The sequence below is a fragment of the Corythoichthys intestinalis genome, chromosome 11 (assembly GCF_030265065.1).
Source record: "Corythoichthys intestinalis isolate RoL2023-P3 chromosome 11, ASM3026506v1, whole genome shotgun sequence".
NCBI classification, from domain to species: Eukaryota; Metazoa; Chordata; class Actinopteri; order Syngnathiformes; family Syngnathidae; genus Corythoichthys; species Corythoichthys intestinalis.
In genome coordinates, this window is record NC_080405.1 from 15,996,549 (window position 1) to 16,011,867 (window position 15,319).

General features: G+C 39.0%; 1 protein-coding gene across 8 annotated transcripts in view; it reads right to left on the minus strand.

Annotated features, from left to right (window-relative positions):
- Window positions 1–15,319, minus strand: part of diaph2 (diaphanous-related formin 2) — a 647,336-nt gene that overhangs the window by 113,082 nt on the left and 518,935 nt on the right. For all 8 annotated transcript variants that reach the window (XM_057849926.1, XM_057849922.1, XM_057849923.1 and 5 more), the window contains one exon: window positions 11,459–11,594. In XM_057849926.1, the coding sequence (XP_057705909.1) occupies window positions 11,459–11,594 (136 nt within the window). The remainder of the gene's footprint in view (window positions 1–11,458; window positions 11,595–15,319) is intronic.

Below are 15,319 nucleotides of genomic sequence, written 5' to 3' on the forward strand. Positions count from 1 at the left end.
GATGCCCCGCTGAGTCGAATCCACAACCACACATTTTCCAAAGGTAAAAGTTAGTACCTGTCTCATTCAGGGATGATGGAAGTAAATGGGTAGTGTTCATTCTAGGAAGTATTACAGTAGCAGCATGTTATGTTTTTATTTATACCTTGTTGGGTTTTCAGGCTGTTTTTTTCCATACTTCAAGATTAAATGTACATTTGTTTAATTCAACTGAATATTATTTTCTTCAAGATTGTCAGGATTTCCTCAAAACTACAGTATATAACCATTTTTCAGTAGAATTAAAGAGAGATGAGAAAAACAAATCAAAACATATTTAAATGGGTAGTTTGATAAAAGTAAATACACGATGTAGAAAAACCTTTGCATGAAATTTTTACGTCTTCTGTAATTTCTCTGTTGGGTTTTCAGACATTTATGGTTATCAAAATCGACTATACTTGGATAACTTATTTTACATAGTTTTACTGCTTGTTTGTGAGTAAGACAACTATTATTTAACCAATTATATTCATGTTCATTGACTCATGGGGTCATGGCTAAGAATGAACCTATTCAATATTTAGGGATTGTGATCATGGTATTTAAAAGTGCTGATTCAACATTTAAATCTTGTGTTTTGTCTATTGAGTGCCATTCAGGTTTGTGGTGCATTTTATTAACCTCATGTAAGGTTGCCAGGATTATGTTTCATGTATGTATGTATGTATTTATTTATTCATTGAAGGTCAAGTTAACAGGCCATTTTATAGAAACTTACTTCAGAGAACTCCTTGAAATGCAACAGTGAAAATCACTAAAAGTGTCACAGGACTTGGTTGCTCAAGCTAGTTGAAAATGAGCAGACCCTTTTTTTCTTACTAAACCTGTTATGCATTTTATAATGCTGTTGTTGCTATGTACAGGACAGGTAGAGAACTACTTGAACCACTCTGGTAATTTAGATGAAAGCAATGTCTGAACTCATTAAACATCTGTGAAGTCTGGCTCTTATCTCCAGGGCAGCATTCAGAATGAGTGTCACGTTTGGGAAGTGAATGCCAGGTTTGGAATACGGATTGAGATAACATCAGACTGAAGTCTACATGTGTTGTTTGCATCTACGAAAGACAGTGATGTCTCTGGAAGCTAAACAAATTTGACAATGAATTCTGTTGAAGGTAATTAGGTTTGATTGACTGAAAAGTGACTGGCGAGGTCTACGGGTGGAGAAACGATTAGACACTTGAACCACCCACCAATTATTGACATTCAGTGGTGTCTTTCAGAAAAGGGGAGCAAATTTATGAAAGCATTTTAGTGCAAGAAATATTAAATACAATGCAATACATTATGTGGAACATCGACAAATAAACTTAAAAGGCTGCGTCGAAGTCTTTAGGGATTTTTCAGCAAAGCCTTGTTCTTATGTGTTAAGCTTATGATTGTATTTTTACAGTGAGACTGATGCAGCCTAAATTTATTGTATAACCATAACACAAATGCATTTTCATCTCACAGCTGAGATGTTCGACAGCCATTCTGAAAACTCAATACATACAGTAGTTACTTGCAGTTCAACATTCACAAAGGAACCTATTTGATTTGTTTTCCTTCTGTGGAAACATTTTTATTCTATTTCTGAAATGCCGTAAGTTGCTACAAGATAATGCAAAAAAACCATGACAATCATAGTACAATAATTGTCACAATTAAGCTTAATCGATACACTGAAGTCATGGTGAAGTTTTCCTGCAAGTAAATGCATATTGCACACTTCTGGTGTGTGTGTTTTTTGATTAAACAATATGTTTTTATACATTTTTATGAGTACTGTAAGATTAGTGGCGGCACAGTGCCTGAGTGATTAGCATGTCCAACTTACAGTTCTGAGAGGGGTATGCATGTTCTCCCCGTGCATGCATGGCTTTTTTGCCAATTTCTAAGTTTTCTCACTAGTCATAGCAGCATTTGGTAACCTCATTAGTGTGAAGTGACTGTTATGTTAACCTATGAGACTATCCCTTCATCAATTTTCTATTGTGGTTTGTTGTCATAAGGGGAGCTAAAGTATATCTCAACTGACTATGGATCACACCTTGGACTAGTGCAAGTCAATAGCAGGGCATATAAGGGAGAAAAACACAAAAAATAAACAAACAAAAAAAAACCCAACATAATTCACATTTACTCCGTTGTTCCTATACTGAGGCGGAACCATAAAAACACATTCATTTTATCTTCTCAAGCCATGACCTCCGCTTGACAAGCTCTCAATGGCAGTACAGTAGTTTGCCACATTTGTACAGCCGTGAAGACACAATGCAAACTTAGCTAGTGCACACCTGCCTGTCAGCGTTCGCCTATGATCAGCTAGCACGGCTGAGGCTGTGACACAGGTGCGTGCACAATCCTTCGTGCCTACCCACAGTTGTCAGCATGGCACAAAGCCATCAATCTTAGACCTTCCACCTCCGTCACAGCTGACAGGAAGCCGTCAACCACAAACAGCAAACAGTCAGTCAGCTGCATACACATTATGGTTTCGCATAGTGCGAGCAGAAAATATTGGGGATGTGGAAAAAAATACAATTATGTTCTAGGACATGGAATACATAGAAAGACAACTGTCACAATTTTCAGGCAAAAGGAAATATTTTAATAGCAGAATATTTGGAAAAGAAGAAGCTAACTGATGGACTTTGAATGTGGGTGGGTATATTTAAGCCAATGAATCGAAACAGGTATTTTGTTATAATGCAATAATGCATTAATATTATGTACAGTAATATGTTCTACACTAACATTTTCTGTTGCACTTTCCGTCTTTACGGTTAGTTGGATTCTAAAACAGCAGACTTTTGTCAAAGGGCATAGTACTGACCAGCTTTAAAGAGTAATATACAAGTTATACTATGTATTTCTAAATATTGAAGAAAGTGTAAGACGATGCCTTTAATTCAATTTGAATACTGTATATCTTGTAATGCAATTTAATATTTAAGTTTATAACATTAAAACACCTAATTCACTTTAAGAGGAGATGGAGAAGAGGAACATAAAATAACATAATAGTGAAGAGGGTGTGTTGTGTGTTAAACCAAAATATATACGTTTCACATTACATTACTATAAATCACTTAGTATCTCAAAAGTAACTTATTTTTCAGTGGCTTTTATCCCTTTATAATGGGCTCAAAGCACTTTTAATCAGGCTACCGTATGTCACGAGGTTCAAATCTGACTCAAAGATGCTTCTGGCTATGTTAGCAATGAAATAAAAACATCATTAAGAAAAGATTCCATCAACAACATTTCATATTCTCATATTGATGGGGTGACATTGCTTTGCAGCATCTTGTACAGACACTCAACCTAAAAGGTCACTTGAATGTATTTCGCACGCCCACAGTTTGATAATTGGAAGAGTAATGTCAATTTGTTATTAACACTTCAATTTACCAGTCCTGGTAATGTGCAGAGTCGAGATGGCGGGGGTTGGAGAATTCACCATTTGGTATCACCCATCCATCAAGACTACTCCTTTAAAATTTGGAACCAGTTGGATCATTAAGTTTCCCCACAATACAGCTCATTTAAATGTTTATTAAACAATTTATATTTTCTTACTTGTTAGGAGAGGGCTGTTTCTCTATAAAAGGCCTCCAAAAACAAATTTTTAGCCTCTTCTGTTGTTTGTTTATTCCTCTGCGCCTCATGCCAAGCTGCATTGGAGTCAAAAGTGTTTCTGGCTCCGCGGCACTGTTCAAAGCTTAGTAGTTTCGACTGAGGTACAAATTTGACATGCGGGTGCAGACACTTGCCCCAGACAAGGGCTCTGACCTCGCCGATGTTCGCCAAGCGTGCAGCCTAAAGGGCCTGCTGCTTCTCAGAATGGGGCTTGAGAAAAGATGGCCCACTGGCTTGACCCCGCTCAGGCTTTTGACACATGCTCCTTGCGACACTTTATCATATGTTGCTGCACAAAATAACATAAAAAAAAAAAAAAAAAAAAATCAAACAAAAAAAAAAAAAAAACCTTCTTTTGAGTTTTCTAGGCCTCCCACCAGAGTACTATGTCACTGGGTTTGTTGAACAGTTATTCACATGCAAGTGAAGCAATCAAGTAAATGTTGAACATCTGGTCAGTTCAAGAGAATGTGGAACGCCACTTACTGAGAATTAAAACAAATGAGATGAGCGCATGATGGCTTCATAAGCAATTCCCAAAATTAGGACTTATAGTCATTTAAAGGGAGAACCTATTTAGTACTCTTGTCTTGTCTATCTCTCATGCTTGTTTTTTTAAAAAAAACAAAAAAAACATGAATTTAAAAAAAAATCCCTGAATAAGTACGGAATTGATGTAACACTCAACTGGTTTTATCATATAATTTCTACTGTGAAATGAGCAAATTATTTTTCCCCTTTAGTTTAACAAAAAAAAAAAAAAAAAAACATCTCCCTTCCCCCAACCAAAAGCTTCTGCTAAGGCGAAATGAAATAAGCCCTCAGTAATTGTGCAATTCATAAATCAGTAACAAGTGAAGAGGATTTGGTGGCAATTTGTGAAATAGCTATCCCTTTTAAAATAAATAAATTAAAAAACAGAAATGGCATTAAAAACAATTGGATGTCTATTGAAAGGTTTTAAAGCAGCAGGTTTAATCACAGCAACCTAACCGAAAGTGTATTAAATGCTCTTATACAGCTGCCATATGTTTATACCATCTGTTCATGTTCATGTGTTTGTAAACACAGAATATAAAGTACAGTTGTGGTCAAATGTTTACAAGCATTTGTAAAGAAGATAATGTCATTGTCATGGCTCTCTTGAGTTTCCAGTTATTTTAACTACTCTAACCTATTTCTGATAGAGTAATTGGAATAGATACTTCTTTGTTGGAGAAAAAAAAAAAAAAAAAAAAAAAAAAAAAAAAAAAAAAAAAAAAAAAAAGTTAGGTTCTTTTATGACATTATTACGGCTTAACAGAAAAAGTGGACACATCTGCTGGGTCAAAAATATGCATACAACTATACTAATATTTGGTTACATGCCCCTTGGCCATTTTCACTTAAATTAGGTGCTTTTGGTAGCCATACATGGTCTTTGGCCACTTTACTTGACAAAATTGGTGCAGTTTAACTAAAATTTGTTGGTTTTCAGACAAAGACTTGCTCGTTCATAATTGTCAACATGTTTGCAATTGGGTTTAAATCAACACTTTGCAACTTTTCAGTTTGGTCGAATTTAGCGACGCAGGTGGACAAAAGCAGTAGTGTTTTGCCTTAGGGGAGACTGCGTTTCCCATGAGGACCAGAGCTGCGTTTCCCATGAGGCCCAGCACACAACTGAACAGTGTTGTAAAATCATCAGTAAAACAAAAATCAATCTCCTGGTCACCTGCAGATGGATTAAACAACATTTCCGTTTCCAGCGGCTGTGTGAAGGACGAATAGTAATAAGGTCATGAATCCAGTTGTGGCTAAACAATAGCATATGACGGTTAGCAACCGTGTGGCTTAGTGTGGCTAACCCCCCCATCCAAACTCGTCAGTGCTGACAATGTTCGGTTGGGGTGGGGCGTCACTCCAGCCAGTGAAAGTCGGGCCAGTGTTTATTCTGTATATCCTGGTAGCGTCTCTTTTTTTTTTTTTCCCTCCACAAACTACACTTTTTGTCTCTTTTTCTGCCATCTTTACACCATTCATGCGAAACCGTTCGCATTGACTTCCGTCTTTAAAATGATTGGGGAAGGGGGGAAGTGCCGTAAAGCATTTTTTTGTGTGGCAGGGTTAGTGCCGGTGAAAGCGATAAAGATCCCCTCAAGATATACAGTGGGGCAAATAAGTATTTAGTCAACCACCAATTGTGCAAGTTCTCCTACTTGAAAAGATTAGAGAGGCCTGTAATTGTCAACATGGGTAAACCTCAACCATGAGAGGCAGAACGTGGAAAAAAGAAACAGAAAATCACATTGTTTGATTTTTAAAGAATTTATTTCAAAATTAGAGTGGAAAATAAGTATTTGGTCACCTACAATCAAGTCAAAGAGGTCTAACTTCTTCGAACAAGGCTCCACTCATTACCTGTATTAATGGCACCTGTTTTAACTCACTATCAGTATAAAAGACACCTGTCCACGACCTCAGTCAGTCACACTCCAAACTCCACTATGGCCAAGACCAAAGAGCTGTCGAAGGACACTAGAGACAAAATTGTAGACCTGCACCTGGCTGGGAAGACTGAATCTGCAATAGGTAAAACACTTGGTGTAAAGAAATCAACTGTGGGAGCAATTATTAGAAAATGGAAGAAATCCAAGACCACTTATAATCTCCCTCGATCTGGGTCTCAAGATCGCAAGATCTCACCCCGTGGCGTCAAAATGATAACAAGAACAGTGAGCAAAAATCCCAGAACCACAGGGGGGACCTAGTGAATGACCTACAGAGAGCTGGGACCACAGTGACAAAGGCTACTATCAGTAACACAATGCGCCACCAGGGACTCAAATCCTGCACTGCCAGACGTGTCTGCCTGCTGAAGCCAGTACACGTCCAGGCCCGTCTGCGGTTCGCTAGAGAGCATTTGGATGATCCAGAAGAGGACTGGGAGAATGTGTTATGGTCAGATGAAACCAAAATAGAACTTTTTGGTAGAAACACAGGTTCTCGTATTTGGAGGAGAAAGAATACTGAATTGCATCCGAAGAACACCATACCCACTGTGAAGCATGGGGGTGGAAACATCATGCTTTGGGGCTGTTTTTCTGCAAAGAGACCATGACGACTGATCTGTGTAAAGGAAAGAATGAATGGGGCCATGTATAGAGAGATTTTGAGTGAAAATGTCCTTCCATCAGCAAGGGCATTGAAGATGAGACGTGGCTGGGTCTTTCAGCATGACAATGATTCCAAACACACAGCCAGGGCAACAAAGGAGTGGCTTTGTAAGAAGCATTTCAAGGTCCTGGAGTGGCCTCGCCAGTCTCCAGATCTCAGCCCCATAGACAATCTGTGGAGGGAGTTGAAAGTCCGTGTTGCCCAACGACAGCCCTTAAACATCACTGCTCTAGAGGAGATCTGCATGGAGGAATGGGCCAAAATACCAGCAACAGTGTGTGAAAAGCTTGTGAAGAGTTACAGAAAACATTTGGCCTCCGTTATTGCCAACAAAGGGTACATAACAAAGTATTGAGATGAACTTTTGGTATTGACCAAATACTTATTTTCCACCATGATTTGCATGATTTGCATCTGTTTTTTTTCCACATTCTGTCTCTCATGGTTGAGGTTTACCCATGTTGACAATTACATGCCTCTCTAATATTTTCAAGAGGGAGAACTTGACCAATTAGTGGTTGACTAAATACTTATTTGCCCCACTGTAAAAGAGGTGTCGTTGTAGTTGTCGGTCGACATATTATCACAAATGTTATGAAAATATTTCATAAAGGTTGAAGTTACTTAGTGTTGCTTCAGTGTGTTAGTATTTTGGGGAGGCAATTCTATATCCTTAATTCTTGCCTGAACTAACCGTTCTACAGTATTACCACTTTTAATGTCTGTTTTGGATCATTGTCCTGTTGGAAAAGCCAACTGCGCCCCAGACCCAACCTTAGGCCTGATGGAAAAAACAGAAATAGTATTGTCTAAGGAGTATGACTTTAAGTTAAAAAAAAAAATAAAGAAAATAAAGAAAAAAAAAAAAAAAAAGAAAAAAAAAGTGTTTGCAAGATCTTGTGAAATCATTGGTCAACCTTTTGCTCGGTTGAGACCCAGTATATTTTTAATAAGGTAACATAGAAAAATGTAAAACTATAGATTCCTTATTTGGATTAGACATGTGCAAGTGTTATACAAACAATTTAAGGTAGATAAACAAGGGCATCAGTTTGCATAGGGATAGTAGAGAAAAAACACAAACAAATTTTCAGGATGCTCAAAATGTCCCCACCAACTTTTAAGCAACCTTATTTGCATTATATAACGATTTCAGTTAAATAAGTAATTTAGATTGTCTTCACATATGTTTTAAGGACAAAATTGACCATTACCAGTGAATTCTTTTCATTATGTTCAGACCTACATTGACCCCTTTTTACCTGCTGAATGTGTCGGTCCCCCCCGCCTCAAAAGCATGTTTGATTAGCTGATTATTTGACCCCCCCTCCACACCCACATAGCCCCGACAAAAGTATATGTCAACAACATGCCGCTTCCTCCGACCCCTTCAAAGAGGAGGGATATTACAAGTTTTATGTATAAAGATGGGAGGTGGGGAGCACACCACTAATTTTGCTACTGAAGGTCCGACCTGCATCAGAGTTACCATAAATTAAACTGTGTGTACTTGCTAACCTGCACAACTTGAATAGGAAGCTGCTTGGAGAGAAGTGTCCTCCTTGTATGTGTTTACTACTGTTAACGTTAATTAAATTGAGAGAAATGTAGTGAACTCTACTCGAAACTATAGAACCAGAAAAATGTGAGCAAGAAGCTACTTAGAGAGGTCCTCAGTCTATGTGTGTCACTCAGTTTTCATTTTTATTTTATTCATGTGGTCTGAAAGCAGCCCAAAGGAGCATTCGTTTTTATGATATTTCTATTGCTCACTACTGTGACACCACCAAAATGTGTACGTCTATTTGACAAATATTTGTCCTTTCTTATTACCTTTCGTATGCTGCTGCATTACGGGAGAACAACTTTAAATATCTGGTTTCAGAAAAAAATGACAGCCTGGCATTCTGTAATTTTTAAGTGCATATATCTCAAGAACCAAGGTCGCAATGATCAGCACACTGCAATAAGGTAGATATTTTTCTCCTGTGTGTGTGGAGGACAGTCCTCACATCGCTATCTCCTGCAGGCGATGTTGCCCATGTCATCGTTATGTTTTATTCATGCGACTCATATTATGGCATTCACAAAGTCAGATCAAAATCTGCTCTGGCAGAAATATTTTATATTATAGCTGCTTCTCTACCCTTCTCCATCTGGTTAGCCCGAATGAGAAAAGAACACTCGTCAGACTCCTTCACACACATCCGTGTTGGATTATTAAAAGTGAATCTTTCAAAGAGGTCACTGCTTAGGGAAAAAAAAGAAACAGTGTTGCATGCATCAATTATCTTGGAGGATTTGTGGCATACTGAAGACTGTCTTGTCACACTTCCCCATATGGCTGTGAGGTCACTGGCTGGAAGCTGACATTTAGTAGCTAGTGAATTGTAGAAATCCTCAAAAAAGGACAAAAGAGCAGACTGACTGTTTGCAAAGCGCCTTCGGGCTTGAAATTCTCTCTCAATGTCATTGGCAGAGCTCGACACAAGCATCTTGCTTTGCTGCTCTTATTTCTCATGTTGGAGCAACACATACTGATCAATACACCGTTTACTGGCACTGCCTTGGGGAAGGGGAAGCTTATTTGGGAGGGGCAGAGGCTAGAGGAGTAATAACAATAAGCCACCATAAATATAGCACACTTGAGAAATCTCGGAATCCGGAATGTTCTTTTTGCATTGCAACCCAGTGACAATAATGCCGGGATTGTGTAGCATATTAAAGAAAACTCCAAAATAAGGATGAAACATGTATGCTACTGGCTGAGTTCAAAATGAATTGAATCATTTAACTATTACTAATTGAGTTTACGTGCACACATTTTGATGGATTCCTTAGTGTTTTGTGCACTTTATTGCCTGCTGTGGGAACATGTATCTTGTTTGTAGAGTCACTTCACATCAGAAAACAAATAAACTAGTTGTTGTTTGTCAGCCCAGGTACAAAACAAAGTCAGCTGATATTTCCCAGCAAGTATTCATATGGTTGAACGTCTGCAGTATGAACGCTCGCCCTCCCAGAGGTTTTCAGTAAGAGGATGTGACGTAGTAAACAATACCGCATGCTGGTATATGGACTAATGCGAGCAAAACGGCTGGAAGTATCCCGTCCACCATTGCTGGGGTGTGCCGCCCGCAGCATACACAGCAAGCATACACAGCATATTAAACTTACAAGGGACAAGCTCTGTCTTGTATTGTTATGAACATCGAAAATAGTGTTTTATTTGTAGAACAAACAAATACTGGTATTGTTCTTTTCAAGAATACGTAGGGGAGCGCAGTCCCCTGCCGCTCCTCTTTTCTGACCAATAAGCTGACAGAACAATGAAAATCCCGCTCATCTCATTAGTAGAGGTACTGTGGGTTGTCATTATGATACCGGAAAATAACATAGAATGTGGGAGATAAGAAGTTTAAATGAAGATTGAGTAAAAAGCATGTTCAAACTGATTTTTTTTTTTCTTCTTTGTGTTCTGTCAGTTTTGTTTGCATTTTCACATTATATTTGGAGTGAACATTTGCGAAACTGTTATGGCTGAGGGGACTTTGCACACACCTCAGTTTAGGATTGCACTTTTAAAAAGCATTAAACATACATTGCCAGTATTTATTGGTTTTCAATGTGCTTATCTCACTCAAATATGCACTTAATTTGAGTTTGAGTAAAGTTATTAAATTAAAATTTCTGTATTGATTTAAAAAAGTAAAAAACATTAAAGGTGATGGTTATCAGGCCAGGTGGCTCTACCAATGAGGTATCCCTTATTTTTATTTTCAGGGAGTTGGTAACCCTAGCAGCTGACGTTACTGTTTACATTGACTGACGCTGGGCTGCGACTGAGGTGTGTTAACACCCCAATAATGGCAACCATCACTACAGAGCAACGTCCACAAATCTCTACTTGGTTTAGTCTATAGGAAACAAAATAAGTTAGGTTAGCAATGAAATGCTCATTTGGATGCAGGTAAGTGGTAGGGGAGATAATTTTTCCTGGTCCGAAAACAATTTTTAAAAAATTCGAGATTAAGAATTGAAATATTATTCACACAACGAATGGTTTAAAATACAGTCGCTGAGAAGCTGGGATTCGGCTAAAACATCAGATGTTGGTTACCGTACCCGTAGATGAACAGATCCGGAACCGATGGAATAGTTCCCTAAATACTTGTCATTACTTGTTACAGATTAATATTTTTTTAATACCAATGAAATAATGATTTCTTGCGGATTCTTAGTATATCCAATTCGTTTGCATCCCTTAAATTCTACTTTTTTGTCACAATCCTACAAAGTAGTGGGACCGTCAGTGGGCAAATTGCTTATTAAAGTAACAGCAATGTATGTGCAGTAGCGATCAGGATTATTGTTTTTTTTTTATTATTATTATTTTTTTATATTTGCATTCAATGGTTTGACAGAAGTAAAATGTCCTATTTAATTCAACTACTATGTATATCAGAAGAGGAAAAAGTGCTAAAGTATTTTTAACAAATCATGGTATGTATCATTTCCAATATGACCTACATCACTTCTAAAGTAAGACTCAATTCCCCAACGCCACCCCCCTTCACACTGCTTCCAAACTCCCTGCATGCCCCGGCAGCATCTTTGTGGTTAAGTGACGCACCTTTGTTCATGTCAATCAGCTTCTTCTTCTTCTGCTGGCGCTCCTGCTTCTCGCGCTCGGCTTTTTCCTTCGCCAGCCTGGCTCTCTTGATCTTCTCCTCCATCTCCCTCTTCTTGTGGTTCTCCTTCACGGCTTCCTGATGAGGCAACACACACATATGAATTCCGACTTCTGCCACCGCTCTTTGAGTGTCGTTGTCAGAAGCAGCAACTTGCCATCAGCAGAAAATTTGTATTCCAAGAAGGGTTGAAGATGAACTACTGGAATAAACAATAAATCATTTCAAGTGAACGAGCACTTTTTTGGGGTGTGGGAGGATGCGTGTTGCGTGTTTGGCAGTGGGGGGTTCAAGGGTATAATCCGTAAGGCATCTGCTCTACTTTACATATGTGGCAAGATGGAGTAGACTTTAATGCAATACAGTGGGGCAAATAAGTATTTAGTCAACCACCAATTGTGCGAGTTCTCCTACTTGAAAAGATATTAGAGAGGCCTGTAATTTTCAACATGGGTAAAACTCAACCGTGAGAGACAGAATGTGGAGGAAAAAAAACAGAAAATTACATTGTTTGATTTTTAAAGAATTTATTTCCAAATTAGAGTGGAAAATAAGTATTTGGTCACCTACAAACAAGCAAGATTTCTGGCTGTCAAAGAGGTCTAACTTCTTCTAACGAGGCTCCACTCGTTACCTGTATTAATGGCACCTGTTTTAACTCATTATAAGTATATAAGACACATGTCCACAATCTCAGTCAGTCACACTCCAAACTCCACTATGGCCAAGACCAAAGAGCTGTCGAAGGACACCAGAGACAAAATTGTAGACCTGCACCAGGCTGGGAAGACTGAATCTGCAATAGGTAAAACGCTTGGTGTAAATAAATCAACTGTGGGAACAATTATTAGAAAATGGAAGACATACAAAACCACTAATAATCTCCCTCGATCTGGGGCTTCAAGCAAGATCTCACCCCGTGGCTTCAAAATGATAACAAGAATGGTGAGCAAAAATCTCAGAACCACACGTGGGGGACCTAGTGAATGACCTACAGAGAGCTGGGACCACAGTAACAAAGGCTACTATCAGTAACACAATGCGCCGCCAGGGACTCAAATCCTGCACTGCCAGACGTGTCCCCCTGCTGAAGCCAGTACACGTCCAGGCCCGTCTGCGGTTCACTAGAGAGCATTTGGATGATCCAAAAGAGGACTGGGAGAATGTGGTTATGGTCAGATGAAACCAAAATAGAACTTTTTGGTAGAAACACAGGTTCTTGTGTTTGGAGGAGAAAGAATACTGAATTGCATCCGAAGAACACCATACCCACTGTGAAGCATGGGGGTGGAAACATTGTGCTTTGCGGCTGTTTTTATGCAAAGGGACCAGGACGACTGATCTGTGTAAAGGAAAGAATGAATGGGGCCATATATCGAGAGATTTTGAGTGAAAATCTCCTTCCATCAGCAAGGGCATTGAAGATGAGACATGGCTGGGTCTTTCAGCATGACAATGATGCCAAACACACAGCCAGGGCAACAAAGGAGTGGCTTCGTAAGAAGCATTTCAAGGTCCTGGAGTGGCCTAGCCAGTCTCCAGATCTCAACCCTATAGAAAATCTGTGGAGGAAGTTGAATGTCCGTGTTGCCCAACGACAGCTCCAAAACATCACTGCTCTAGAAGAGATCTGCATGGAGGAATGGGCCAAAATACCAGCAACAGTGTGTGAAAAGCTTGTGAAGAGTTACAGAAAATGTTTGGCCTCCGTTATTGCCAAAAATGGTACATAACAAAGTATTCAGATGAACTTTTGGTAATGACCAAATACTTATTTTCCACCATGATTTGCAAATAAATTCTTTAAAAATCAAACAATGTGATTTTCTGGGGTTTTTCCCCACATTTTGTCTCTCATGGTTGAGGTTTACCGATGTTGACAATTACAGGCCTCGCTAATATTTTCAAGTGGGAGAACTTGCACAATTAGTTGTTGACTAAATACTCATTTGCCCCACTGTATGTAGCTTTAAGTAATATATATAATTTTTACGATTTGTTGTTTCAATTCGTTTTAAAGGTAAAAAATGAGTTCACTGGTTTTACAATTGATGACCATAAAGAGATAACATGAGATTCATCTGTAACACAAATCATCTAGGTGCGTGGCTCAGTGGTAGAGTAGTTGTCCCCCAACATAGAGGTGGAGGGTTCAATTCTCCACCCTGATGAACTGGCCAAAGTGTCCTTGAGCAAGATACTGAACCCCACATTGCTCCTGATGCTGCGTCACCAGTAGGTGGATGGCGAGATAGTGTAAAGCGCTATATGGTGGGGAGAACAAGTATTTGATACACAGTCAATGGGAAAACCCATTGGCAGTGTATTAAATACTTGTTCTCCCCACTGTATAACAACATTTACCATCTTCACCTAACACAGCCATCACACTTTAAATATTTCACTTCATAGGGTGGTTGACTTTTTTTTTTTTTTTTTTTTTTTAACAGCTGTGTCACAGCTAATATTTTTGTAAATATTTTTTTCTAAAAATATTGCAGGCACGTTTGAGCCAGTAAGTTAATAATACAATAAAACATGATAGGTCCATGTGTCATAATGCAGTGCACTATGGCAGTGTTTGTAAAAAAGAAAGAACGATGGGTAGCTGTGGGAGAGCGTCAAGCGGTCTCTGTGGAGTGAGAAGGAGATATCATCCTGCTGCTCCTTCGTGACCGGCCCAAATGTCAGGAAGGAGTCAGAAGCAGCCAGATAATCAACAGGAGCAATTCAGCCTTTACAAATGTGTCAGTTTGTTCTTGTGCCAACACAGAGGAAGATGCAACCGCGTGACCTTTGGAGGCAAACAAGATGTGTTTGCTTCTCATCACGGACCTGAGCTGGTGGAGCGCGAAACCCCACCCATCACAGCTTACAATTCTGCATTTATAAAAATAAGAACGTTGACAGGCAATGTCAGTTAACGGTTTACTTAATATGCTTATTATTAGGGTTCATGCTATGGTTGTAGTGCAGTGTTTTAAGAAATGTATTTTTTAACCGTATTTCCTAATGTATATGTATATAACACGAACGAGGACTACTCTGCTATTACTGGACTCATTCATCAACTGAAACTTTCATTGGAGAGGCGCGATTCAAGTAAATAGCTCTGTCTTGTGTTGAAGCTAAGAAGTGCGGCAGAAGTTAGGTTGAACTCCAGCTTCTTGCGAGGGTCATATTCAATTATATTTTCATAATTTGCTCTGGGCGCCAAAAGACTATGCTGCAGGCCACAGTTTGCCCACGGACCATGGTGTTGGCACATTTTTCCTACCAGATTCCTATGAGAACTCTGAGCTCAATCTGTGCATGTGATGACACTTGCCAACCATGCACTGCCTCTAGAAACACTACGGTCTTAATAGATGTGTGTTAGCTGCTAAAATACAAGGATTACTGGGATTGTAGTGAAAGAGCGTGGAATGAGTGGCTCATCATGCTAGTCAATAGGAGAGCTTTGACATCATGTTCAAGGACATGCGCCCTTGATGTCAGTATCTCCTTGTTGCATGACAAGGGCAATGACACACAGACACACAATCACACAATCACACAAATGTGTGTGGTTTATGGTGGAAGTCTTTGATATCCTGGGTGACTGAAGTAAATAGTAATAATATGCATTTTATTGGCACATGTACTAAGAACAACAAAACTGGGGCGGGGGTCTTATAGTCGGGTGCACTTTAAAATCTAAAAATAACGGTACTGAACAACATGTTAATTGTCCTTAAAGACTTAATTTAGATGAGAACATCACTGACCAGGTCTGTTATTTCTATTGAGGAAACTGAGTTCAT